The sequence below is a fragment of the Passer domesticus genome, chromosome 6 (assembly GCF_036417665.1).
Source record: "Passer domesticus isolate bPasDom1 chromosome 6, bPasDom1.hap1, whole genome shotgun sequence".
NCBI classification, from domain to species: domain Eukaryota; kingdom Metazoa; phylum Chordata; class Aves; order Passeriformes; family Passeridae; genus Passer; species Passer domesticus.
The window spans coordinates 43,428,132-43,441,222 of NC_087479.1; the positions used below are offsets into that span (position 1 = coordinate 43,428,132).

The 13,091-nt window shown below is 39.7% G+C and overlaps 1 protein-coding gene across 6 annotated transcripts in view; it reads right to left on the reverse strand.

The window, feature by feature from the left end:
- LDLRAD3 (low density lipoprotein receptor class A domain containing 3) overlaps positions 1-13,091 on the reverse strand; it is a 207,273-nt gene that overhangs the window by 6,629 nt on the left and 187,553 nt on the right. For all 6 annotated transcript variants that reach the window (XM_064425022.1, XM_064425024.1, XM_064425020.1 and 3 more), the window contains one exon: positions 123-468. In XM_064425022.1, the coding sequence (XP_064281092.1) occupies positions 123-468 (346 nt within the window). The remainder of the gene's footprint in view (positions 1-122; positions 469-13,091) is intronic.

Genomic DNA, 13,091 nt, shown 5'->3' on the forward strand with positions numbered 1-13,091 from the left:
AGAAGCGCAGCACTGGACTTCTGTCAAAAGCAGCAGTAAGTGGGTAGCAGCAGCACAGATTACCAGAGCTGCAACCAGCAGAGGGATGCTTTGGAGAGGCCTGAATCAGCTGCTGTACATACCTTTGGTCGAGCACTGCCTCTGAATAGGATGGCGGGGAGTCCAGCTCCACTGGCCTGTGGTAGGGCTGGCCGGCCATGTACTGGATGCCGTTGTTGACGTTGTAGGTGACGCTGCAGTGGTGCGGGTGGTCAAGGACCACCAGGCGGGACAGCAGCACGGGGTGCTGCAGGCGATGCACCGGCAGCGTCATCAGATTGTTGCGCTTGCGCTGGTGGTGCAGCACCAAGGCGAGGAAGGCCACCACGAGGACAAAAATGACAGAGCTGCCAATGATGGCGTACGTAATACTCGGGTAGTAAAGCAGCTGATTTTCAGAGGTCACGTAATCTTGGCCGCTCCCTGCCTCTGCAAGACAAAAGGAAAAGAAAGCCTGAGATTGGTTTCAATATAAAACTGCTTTTGGCCTATACTGTGTTTTCTGCTAATACACTGTGTGACAAAGAAAGTTTTCCTTTTTCCTTCAGATTGTGAAAAATGAGTTCATTAAAAGCATGCAAATTGGAGAGGGCAGAGCATCCCTGAGTCCATCCTCACCCACAGTAGTGCCAGCACATAAACCACTAGGGAGAGACAAGCTGAGAAAGAGGAAAATACACACTGTAGTAGGAAGCATGAGCATTATCATGGGAGTATCTCCCCTACCCAACAGTCATAGCTTTGGTTTCCAGAAGTGAGACACCCAGTTCCAAGCCATAACCACAACCTCAGCTGCACCTGACAAAGCTTACTAAAATCAGAGATGTAGAAGGTGCAACACTTTTTAATTTTTTTTTTTTTAATTTACATTCCTCTGGCACCATTTAAGCCCCACATCCACAAGGTCTTGCAGCCATTGAGCAATATATCTTTGGGCAGGAATTTCTCTTTCTGTGCAGCCTGTAATTCCCTATAGCCTCAAACAGGCTATTCTGACATTCATCTACCTCAAGAAAAATATGAGGCTGAGTAAAAACCAAACCAAACAAACAGAACCTCAAATCCACACAATTACAAGGGCATGATCCATCCAAATTCCTAATTTCCTACTGTAGAAGGCTGGCACAGTAAGTCTTGGCATACGATTTTCCTTTCTTTTCTTTATCAAGCAAAACTGCTTTTCAGTCATTCAGAATTGCAACAGAGCCACTAACACTTCTCTAACAACAGATAATGAAATATACACTGACTGTGCCCAGCATAATGGAAGATCTTTACTCAACCACCCACTGTTTTCATCCAAGATGCTTTAGGTATGTCTCTCAATATTTGATTTTGGTAGTTCACTTCCATGGTTAAATATCAAACCACAATTCCCAGCATCACTAAAAATAGCTTCTGCATTTCTCAGTAAGATAATACAACATAAAATGGCTAATCCTTTAAACATCTCAATTTTACAGCATATATACTTACATAAGAAGAGATGAGATGGGGAAAAAAGACTGTATCAGAACAAAGAAGACATGATTTTTTCATTATGAGAGCAGTGAGGCACTGGAACAGGTTGCTCAGAGAAGCTGTGTATGCCCCATCCTTGAAATGTTCAAGGTCAGGCTGGATGGGGTTTTGAGCAACCTGATCTAGTGAAAGGTTTCCCTGCTCACAGCAGGGGATTTGGAATAAGACGGTCTTTGTGGTTCATTCCAACCCAAGCCATTCTTTGATTAGTGGTCCTGCTACCAACTATGAAAACTACCACTCAGATAGAGCTGCTCCACTGATGATGCCACTTTAACTGCAGACCAGAGCTTTGCAGGCCAGCTGCAAGCCAGACTTTCCCTGATATTTAGTGTAACACCTTAGGGAGGATCTTTGCTAACTTTATTTCCCTGTGCAACTGTGCTAGAGAAAGCAGAAATCACTGTTTCCAGTCAACATTTGGTCTCTGGCTCACTCAGCAAAGTTAACTAACTCTGCATAAGGAATGTAAATGAGAACAGAAGGAAGGAAAGGAATTGACATGCATTAGTAATTTTAATTACAGCTCATCACATATTACTCTGGCTCCTTTAATAAACTCCCTAAATTCAACAGCTAAGAAATGAATTCATATCACGCATCACAGACAAGGGCCAGTGCAGGGAATATAATGACAAGCAGATCATTTTTATACAAGCATCAAGAAGTTTATTTGCAAGGACTGACCTGTGCATGAATACTACTACCTGCAGCAAGTACAAGGAAGGTAAATCTGAAATGGCATCCAGTAAAATACCACAAGACTCTCATTCAACTTGGCTTGCCTTATTGGCATAAGGCTGAAAACAGGATGCCTTTGCAGACTTGATGAGACCTAATTAGTTACCATGGGGTCATTCTGCAGCAGCACAGTCTCTTCTCTGTATAATCTCCATCTTACTAAAACATGAGAAAAATGAGAAGTGAATTATCCATCAAGTTTTTTTCCCAATCTTTTAAAGTTATCCACCTGTTTAGGATAACATCTTCTAGGTCCTACAAGAACCAGTTCTATAAATCCAAACAAGTTAACTAGACTGCTGAAGAAAAACTGCTTTGTCAAAAGTCAGATGGGATCTGATGACCAGCTTCAGAACAGTGTGAAACAAAACATCTCTTATCCGGTTTTACAATCCTTTTCATACAACAACCATAGACATATTTTGTAGAGATTTGGGACAACTTTGCTATTAACATGCTGTTTTGGAGATTTGGGATTACTGTGGCTAATGAAACATCATTTATTTACCAGTAACTCTATTCCTTTTTGGGTGTTTAGATCTGTTTCTCATATTCCCACTTAGTTCACTGTCTTTCTGAAACCCAGAGCGATCTAAGGGCATGCCTATAGACCTGTGTAGAGATCTCTGAACCAGAAGCAGAGCTATTAGGGTGCTGTTTTGAACAGTTTTGTCTGGAGCAACCTTTGAACCAGCCAACACAGCAATACTGAATTTAGAATTGGAATTAGCACCTCCATCAGTTCAGCTAATTCTAGCCCATGTGTCTCCAACACGAAGCAGCACAGAGGAGTACAGATATATCCTGTGAAGAGCGAAGAATCTGATTCATTTGTCAAGTGCTCTTTCTTGCACCCCAGGCAGAGCTGAGGATTTGCATAGAGACACCCTCCCCATACAAAGAATCCAGCTCCCTAAACATGCACAGTCTTTACATCTGTCCAGGAACAGACTGTACCCTGAGATGGAGTTCTAACTAGGAAGCTCCAGCTACCATTAAAACTAAGTCTTTTGTCACACAAAACCAGTATTATTCTTGCCTTATCAGTGGGTTTTCTGGGCCAATCTTAAGGTCTCTTAGCAATCCCTGCTTACAAGTGAAGTTCAGTGGCATCTCACTTTGGCTGTGATATAATTTATTCCAGAAAAGACCAACCTGTACCTAATCTCTCTTTTCTAGCAAGGCAAATAAATCCAAGCCTGCAAAAAATGAAAGTAACAATACCTGAGCCTATCAACACTGCTTGGCTTGCAGTCCTAGAGAGGTGAACTGCCCTTAATGGTCTTCCAAAGTAACGCTTTGACAAGAAAATTGCTCTATGGCACAGCTAAAACAAACCATAGTAGAGAACTACGAGACAATTTTGCATACAGGAGACTTTTACATCAAGTTTTTGCTTTGTCTTCCTATATACCTGATCGTGTTGAAATAAGTAACTTTTTAGAATTCCTTGATAACATTCTGTTTTTTATGTAGAGCCTGGTGAATATTCAGAGGTTTGGAAGGGAATGAGGGGTACTGAGCTGAGACTGCCTGATGAACCTTTATCCATTTTGCACTCAATGTAAAAGGGAGCAAGTGAGATATACAGAACACCTGAAAACTGTCTGTTGGACATGCACGACTACTTAAGGAAACAAAATCCATGACTATTTAGCTCTGCTCTAATAACTTTCAGCAAATGTTTACACATCACAGAAGTCATTTAACTGAATTTCTTGGTAATTCAGTTATCGTCTCTCAGGAGAAACAGGCATTATCCAGGTAGGTTTAAAAAGTTCTGTTTGCTCTGCTACTAAGTGCAAATGCATGAAAAAGAGTAAGTAGGCATACAAATTTCATTTAAATTCATGGAGTATTTACTATTTTCTGCCTTTTTTTCCCCCCTTAAGAAGATCCATTTTCTATCATGCCACATATAAACAGTTTATCAATGCCACTTATGCCACTTAAACCCTAGTATCTGGGAAATGCCGAATTCACAGATTAGAGATTTTTGGAGTGTAAAAAGCCTTGTGGATAATTTAGGAAAATACTGATAAAGGAAACATAGCAGGTTGTGTTTAGAGGTCTATTTTATTGACTGTGAACAAATTTGCTGTCTCAAAGTTTAAAAAAAGATCTGAGAGTAACTGCATTAAGTCTGCCAGACATAGGGATGAGAGGCTATTATTTTATCTTTCACAATCCTCTGCTCAAGCCTGGCTTTTCACAGTTCATTGGAGAAAAAGCTTTTGAAATACATAATCTGAGCAGACATCTGTAGCCTTAATGAGCACGAGTCACGGTCCATCTCCAACAAAGATGCTACTGTAACAACACATTTAAATTCCAACTGGTTAAAGTGCAGAGCTGCAGCTTGGAAGGTTAAAGACAACAAAAATCAAATGCAGACGGGCAGAGCTTCTGCACATTATTTACTTTCTGTGTTTGGAGTTCTTAGGGCATCCAGCTAAGTCTCTCAAAACTCTTATTATATTTTTCATCCCTGATGATTTTATGTGCCACCAAAACAAGTTTTTCATAGATTTTGTGCACTGAACTCTCAGAATGTTCTTTATTCTAGTGATGTTTTACTGACTTATCTTTTTTCCCTATTGCCCTTGTCAGTGTTACAAACAAGATCTCTCTCAGACAACACAGCACCTTGACCTCATGAAGCCTCCTGCTAGGTTACCACTGTTCCCCTCCCGAACAGCTTCACAGTTCCCATAGACACCAGAGACAAAGATTTGTTTTCAACTGCATTCAAAGCGTGTTTTTGCCCTGCTATGGCTTTCTCTGTTTCAAGCACAGAAGAGAGATTCACTAATGAAAGTGTTACACATACTAAACAGGTCTTATCTATGGGAATTGGCCAGAGGAATACAACATGATTACATTTTTGCTTAACAGGTACTTGGTAAACGGGTAAGATTTCTGGGAAGGCACCAGGATGAAGCTCCTTCCAGGTAGGTCTATAACAATGATGGCTTCACAGACAAAGACAGACAACAGGCATCTGCACAGATGTCATGACTTCAAATGGCACCAAAGTTATCCTGTGTTTAACTCCCTCCTAATCACAAGTGTCCCTAATGCCCAGACCTGAACTACAGCAACCAGAACAGCCCTTGATCCAAGAAGCTGGAGCAAAGGGTAGATCTACTCCCAGCTCGTGAAGTTGCCCATCAGGTAATTTTCTCTATGTTTGCCTTGCTCCTTGTGTGGCTAGCCTCACCTGAAAACTAGATAGTGATGTTCCCACATTCAAAGGACATTCTCCAAAGCTCTTTCATACTGACAAGAACTACATTTTCCTGAAAAGTCTAAGTGTTTCCAATATCAATCAGAAGTCTTAAACACCACTAAATTCTGTCTTACCCATTCTTTCAGATGACTGGAAAGACAGTCATGACCTTGCCTGCACAAACACAGTAGGACCTCTTGATATGAAGAACTTGTTAGCTATACCTATCCATATTTACATATATATTTACATCACTATTGGTATTAGTGTAACAACTTGAGCTCAGAGCAATGAAACAGAATTTCTCTGTATAATGCACTTTAGAGGCTCTGAGCAAAACAATGCTTATTGTTCCCAAGAATGTAAAGCTAAGTGTAAGACTTAGAACTATATATAGTTATAAAAGTAGCTAGAAAGACAGAGATAAACCTAAGGACAGTAGCAGTCAGCAGAATTAGAAGCAGTGCCAGCATGTCTCATTCAGTGCACCAGAATGGGTGTATTACCAGTGCCTTCCTCCCCAGACTTAAATCCTCATCCTGACCACACTCCACAAGAGCTGTGCTTTCAAGTCTTTGCAGCTGCTCTAAATGAGCAGCTGAGTCAGCCTGAAGATCAAGAGCCTCACCTCTCACATGCCATCCTTTTTTTCTTCTGCAGGGCAGGATAATTACTCCATGCACTTCACACACACACAAAGAAAAGAAAAGCAGCAAACTGAGCAAATAAGTGGAGAACTAAGAAATACTTAGCAGTAGTCATAGCAACCAAAGTTCTAAAATTAATTTGGCAGCAATGTAAAAATCTGCAAAGCCAAAACCTGCCATAAAGCACAGAAACAAAAGGTCCAGACTCGGCAGCTGGAGGGAGCCCAAGGAGGAAATTAAAGTGTTACTCAGAAGTAATTTAGGATTACTCCAGCATTGATCTATGCAGCAGCTCCTGGACACATGATAGGATAGTGGTGTACTTGGATTAAATCACAACCACTACAAAAACCATGTCCAAAAGCAGGGGTAAAACATAAAAAGGAAGAACTTTGCCCTGTTAGTCATCTCTTTCTGGTTTGTAAATGTAGGGTCACCATCAAGAAGGCTACCATGAAATTAGTTACTATAGAGTTCTTGTAACATTTCATGACAGCAAGATGCCACTCAGGAAGAGTCTGGGGCACTGAAAGTTTTAGGGGGTTGTGCTACTATTGGCCCCTCCCAAGCACTAAATTACACCTGCTCTGCAGAAGGAAAATCTCTACCCAAGGCTCCTTGGTAGACCAAGTTTATAAAATAAATCAAGAATCTGCTTCAAAGGAAGAAAAACAGTAGTATCTTCATAGCATAAACATGCTCTGGTGCTCTTGCTGAGACACACAACAACTACACACCTCCCACACTCTAGTGCTATTTCAAGCAAGGTGCCTAAGTTGGAGGTAACAGCCACTGATCCTAAAAGCACAGCCTGCTCCTTCCTCCAATCTCCCAAGAGATATTCCAGTCCCACCTTGTTCCAGTCTCACACAGTATTCCCCAACTGCTTAATAAGTGCACTGAACTCTCTGGGGTCTTTGGTTGCTGTGTAACCTCTTGCATACCATTAGTGAGTAGTATAGGGCAGTCTTGAAAGTTAAAACAACATAATGTTTTAATGGAGAAGTTAACAGAACTGTGAAATTCAACCAGCAAGACCCAAACACACTCAGTCTCCAATATTTAAGGAATAATGGACATACACTAAAATACAAGAAGTTCCACCTCATCATGAGAAAGAATTCCTTAACATTGAGGGTGACAGAGCATTGGAACAGGCTAAGGAAATAATGGAATCTCCACATTCAAGAGGTCCCGTCCAACCCTAGTGATTCTTTGATTCTACAGCATCAGATTTATCTTCACTTCTTTAACTAAAATATACTATTTTCTACCAAAAAACCTGGGCATCACTGGCAAATGTATGTTCAAGTGCACTGTCCTGTCTTCTGCAAAGGTTAATTGGAGCTCTGAGCCAGGTAAGAGCCTGGACATTGTATCAGCTCCCTGCCAGTGCAAAGGCATGCCCTACCTTGATTAATTTTGAAAGGTCATCAGTACAATTCCGAGTCAAAAGTATGACAGAAAACAGGTTTGGCAAAGGCCACGGGAGGCTTGTTTAGAATCCAAGTTTCCCTTACATACTCCACTAATATTCCTTGGAATCATGTGAATATCTAGGAGGCAGAAAAAAAAACAACAAATAAAAACAAAAATTAAACTAATTAAAATGAAAATTTGTGGACGAAATGCTTGTGTCTTTATCATCTATCAACTGTGAAAAGAAATTACACCCATTGCAGAACTGTTACCAATTTATCCTGAGTGATCTATATGCCTGAAAAAAAAAATGCATGTTATTTCAACAGAAAGTCTGGAAGAAGCTGAATGTGGGATGCTGTGCAGGACAGCTGAATTGCATTTTTATAGTGTTTATTCTGGAGGCTGGCAAGAAGAGACACGCAGCGCTCAGCTAAAATGTGCACGTTAACTTTTTCCTGGGTGCTGATTAGTGCTATGAGCAGCTGGAGCATAAGAAGGATAATAAGGCTTGAAGAAATGCAGTGCAGGATTTATGGAGCCTGCAGTCAGGTACACATGGCAAGAAATACTGCTTAAATGCAATTTAAATCTATTATAGAGTAAGTTTATAATCAGTTTATAAATTTAGTCTAATCGTTCAAGAACTCCATTTTAATGACTCTGATTTTTGAAAAAGTGTTAGTACAGCATCCACGTCCTGCTTTACACATTAATATTGTCAATCCTCCTTATTTTCTAGAATTGTGAAGAAGAGATGTTGCCAGATACACGGTACACAGCTGCACTTGTTCAAGAAGCTACTAACAATCTAGAAACCATGAGCAGGTTGTGATTCCTAGTAAAAAAAGAAACAAATCTGCAGAGACAGAAAATACCTTCCAGGTCACCTAATCCCTTTCCATCAGCCATTCATTCATACCTACTCAATGCCCCTTCAATGATTGCCTCCAGGACGACACAGAAGAAGCCAGCAGCAAATCCACTCCAGCAAGAGCCTGCAGGCCACCCTCTGGCTCTAGGAATCAAAAAGGAGACTGGAGAGGAAAGCAAGACTACAACTGACCAATGTGGGTAGACACTCAGTCCAAACCCAGACAAGCTCAGTGCTTGGTTCCAACAGACAACGCCCCTGTATAAAGTTATACTATGAGATGCTTTGCCTCTTAAAGTTATCCTGACTTTGCATTACAACTGTTTGACATACAAACTAATGTTTCCTTTCAGCCACAAGCTTTTTTGACTCAAGAAACTCTTGCCAAACAGTGGCCTCAGTAGCTTCACTGTGTTCAGGTTCAACCTTCATGAAGGTCTTAACAAACACTGTACCTGGCTACAAATCAAATTGTAAATATTTCCTTAAATATTATATGTACATACATGCAACAGAAAAAAAAGAGCAAAATACAACAGCAGAGAAGACAGCAATTGGCTGTGAAAATTGCTCTTGCACAGCCCTTTTTGGCCTTCCAGATCACAAGACCCAGACTGTCAAATGCCAAAGGAAGAAAGAACAGAGAAGCAAATGAGGCAAAGAGAAGAAAAAGAAAAAAGCTGCATTTGAAAGCTAGTGTACACAAATGGGACACTAACAAGCATCTGGGAGGCATTAACACCAGGAACAATATAAACATGTGCTTTTTACCCTCTGATAAAAATCTCACTTGATCAGAAAAGATGACACTGAAAATAGGGAGTGGTAGGGAAACATTCAAAGGCATTCAAAGGCTGTGGCTGCTGTGGCTCATTAGAAAATTGAAAGCTTTTGAGGGGGTCCAATAGGCTCTGCTCTGAACCTGAAACTATTCAGTAATTACCTGAATGACAGAGAATGCTTATTCAGCTTGCTGTTAGGCAACACCAACCCTGCTAGATGAGATCAAAATAAAAAATTATGTAAAAATAGCAGAAATGGTCAGATCACATGTAGTCAGGTGTCAGCAGGGAACAGTACATTCAGTGGCAGTGAAAAATACAACACCAACAGAATCTAGCTCTAGAGCAAGGTATGTGCTTGAGTATATATCCAGCTCAAGACATCACACTTAAAAAAAAAAAAAAAAGCAAATGTGAACCAGAGCTTGATGGAGAACATCAACTATAAGATGTCCACACAGACACTAACTACTAGGAAGGGATTGTTTAGGCTGAAGAAAACATTGTAGTGAAGCTTTTAATATGTTTTAATACAGAAGTTTGAAATGAATGAGAAGTAAAACCATGGCTACTCTAACAATATAAGTGCAGGGATTTCAAACACTGCAGGGAAGTGTCTCAGATTACTAATGTGAGAAATCCCAGCTTTATTTCACACATCTCTGTCAGTGAATAAACACTACTAGCACCACATGCCTCCATGCCTTTAGATTTCCAGTTACACTGACCACTGTGATGGTTTTACCACAGGGATGATCATTCCTGTATGTCTCAGGAGAGTTTCTCAAAGTTTTCTTGATGTTTATTAAAAAAAAAAACCAAAAACCTATAGATTTTAAGTATGGGCAACCCAGGTTGAATTTGAACCACTCACCTCCAAAGGTAAAGCACCACAGTAACTTACTACCTACATGCGTAGCTCCGGTGTGAGGTGCAACCGGCAAAATGGCAAGGAGAAGGCAGCACTGGAACAGATCCCCTCGAGCTAGCAATGGTCTAGCTGTGCTTTGGGAATACCCTGAGAAATCTGACAGTTCTGAATGTATACACTGGCCTGCAGTCAGAAATAACACTTTCACCCTGCCAATCAAATAACTCAAAACACCTCATAAAATCTAAATTTGGTTATTTCTCCTGGTGACCTGACAAACCTGTGTTTGTTTCACCAAATCTGTCTTCAGATAAACAGAAAAAATATGAAAAACACCTTCTAACAATGAGGATGGAGGTCTTCCTGTAAAGAATTTTATATCACTTGTTACATGATCCCATTATTCTCCCAAGTTCAGTAGGAGCTCATACTTCATTGACAAATCAATAAATTCTATAAGCCTTAGAAGCTAACCATGCATTCAGAACAGAAGGAGGAGCTCATCTCCTCCTTTAGAGTGCAGAGGACACTTGGATACATTTACCCTGTGAATGGACTTAGTGCAACACTTCAGACAGTAAATCAAGATATTATAGTACCTGGGACTTTATCAAGTACCTTTTTATTTGAAATATGCATTACAAAAATTTTGGTCTCACTTCAGCAAGTTTTCATATAAATAAATTAAGCAAAAAATATCTTTAATTACAGAACGGAGAAAATTGCTGCATTTGATGAAAGGCTGTTTATTCAGCACTGACAAATGCAGCCTAATGAATGTGAGAGTGCCAGATTTTATTCTTGCTGAAGATTTAGTCTTGCTTTTTGTTTCCAGAGAGATTGTGGAAACATTTATTTTCCCTTTGACCCTGGCTGACTGACTAAACTAGTCATACTGAATTGTGCAAGTCCTGATATGAAAAGCATGTGTACAATGCAAGAAAGAGAAATGTATTTTTAAATTTGTATTAAGAGGCAAGAATCATAATTATTAATCACTATGTCAAGATAATTACTGTATGCAAGGGCAAATGAAGAGATTTTTGGTGGCATACTTATAGTTCTCGTTCTGCGTGAAAAGACTGGAGGCAAATAATAATGATTAGTACAGCTTAGCATAGTTTAAAAGGCACTGAATTAGCTAATGTGTCACATGAGAACGAACCTTTATTGACAGAAACTTCAGCTAATGCATAGCAGTGGTAAAGAAGGTTAATAGAAAACTGGCTTATCACACGGAAAGGATATTAACTGTATTATGGCATGATTCTGCAAAACCCCAATGAAACCACGTTTGAACACTGGCAGCCTATTTTGGCCAGCTTACTTGAAGACAGAATTAGGTTGATGGAGAGTACAGCATGAGAAACAAAGATGATGAATGGGGGAAACGGGGCTTAAATATCAAGAGAGGAAAAAAGCATGCTTTATTTAGTATTGAGAAAATATTAAAAGGAGATATCACTGAAGAATTTATAATAGCGACTGGTTATAAAAAATAAGCTCAGTGACTAATTCTTAGATTATTGGACAGATCAGAACTAAAGATGGACATGGGTAAAAGGGAAAAGACGTGAGACAAATTTAATGAAACACTTCTCAGGAAGAACAGAAGATAGGTAAAGTGATGCTTCATGACTAAATTTAAACAAAATCTGGGGGACTGTGTGGGCTGGGTAAAAGCTTCTAGGAAGCCTAATTTGTAATAGCTGAGACATGTTTCCATTTACACACACACACGAGCATCTGCTAAAATTTAAACAATAATTCTTAAAAAAGGTTAAGACTTTCTCTAATTTGAAAGAGGAGGAAACAAAACCATTTACTACTACTCCTTACTAGAACAGATGCAAATGGCCAACTACAGTATTTTTTAGTACTATTCCTTTAAGTATTTTAAGACAAATCACATAAATGTTACAGTAATCCAACAAGATAGGTAAACCTATTCCTTACCTAAAAAGCAAGACTTAAATTAATAAAACAATTCACTTCAAGTTGCAGAGCTAAAGATTGTCAATCAGGATCAGAAATTGGGAATTCTCAGCTTCCATCAGGCATAACCTACTCTCCACACACAGAGAGACCATAATGAATTATTTACTTTTTCTTTATTATCAAAGAGGAGGCAGCTTTATTGCTTTACTCTTAAGGTGCACTTAAATATCCTTGAGCAACCCAGTCCTGTCCTCCTCAGCACTGTGTGATATTTTAACAAGCTGTCTACATACAGTATTCACACGTTAAAGATGGAGGCTGATTTAATATGCCTATGTCTCAGCTTAAAAACTTGTCTAAACACAAATTAGGCAAGAAAATTAAAAGGAAAAAGACCAAATCACACTGGATTCTAGTCTAAGTGGAACACACCAAGTATTTAAAAAATACTGAATAAAAGACACACACTGGTCTGCATGACTCCTTGCTCCCTTTACAAATAGCTTTAAATTTTCAGCTGATTTTGTTCCTGTAGATAAGCACTCCATAAACAAAGACCTCTGGATGCTGAAGGCCTGACTGATCCTAACAGAACTGCTTAGCAGTCACTCTTACCTTGTGCTTGATTGTTCCTCTGCATCATGCTCACCTGTGCAATTCTACATCCTTCTCTTTGAACATTTTAAACACACAAACAACAAATTGTGCAATTTGCTTTCATTGGCCTTTTCACAAAAGTTTCAAGAGCTGTAAAATTGGAACATAGTGGTTACCTGTGATTCATAAAGTGACAGATGACCTGGGAGACCTCTACCTAGGAAAAATAAATCCTAAAATGCAATTTTCACACACTGGGGTGTAACTACCCTGCCTTGGGAGTGTCACTGCAGTTTTGAAGGGATTAAAACAAAGAGCAGTCTCCATAACTAAGCCAGCTAAAAGTTTAATTAAATACAATTGCTTGCTGTGCTTCCCTTCCCCAAACAGCCTCATACATATTTATCACTGTAATTACAGCAGTAAAAACCTC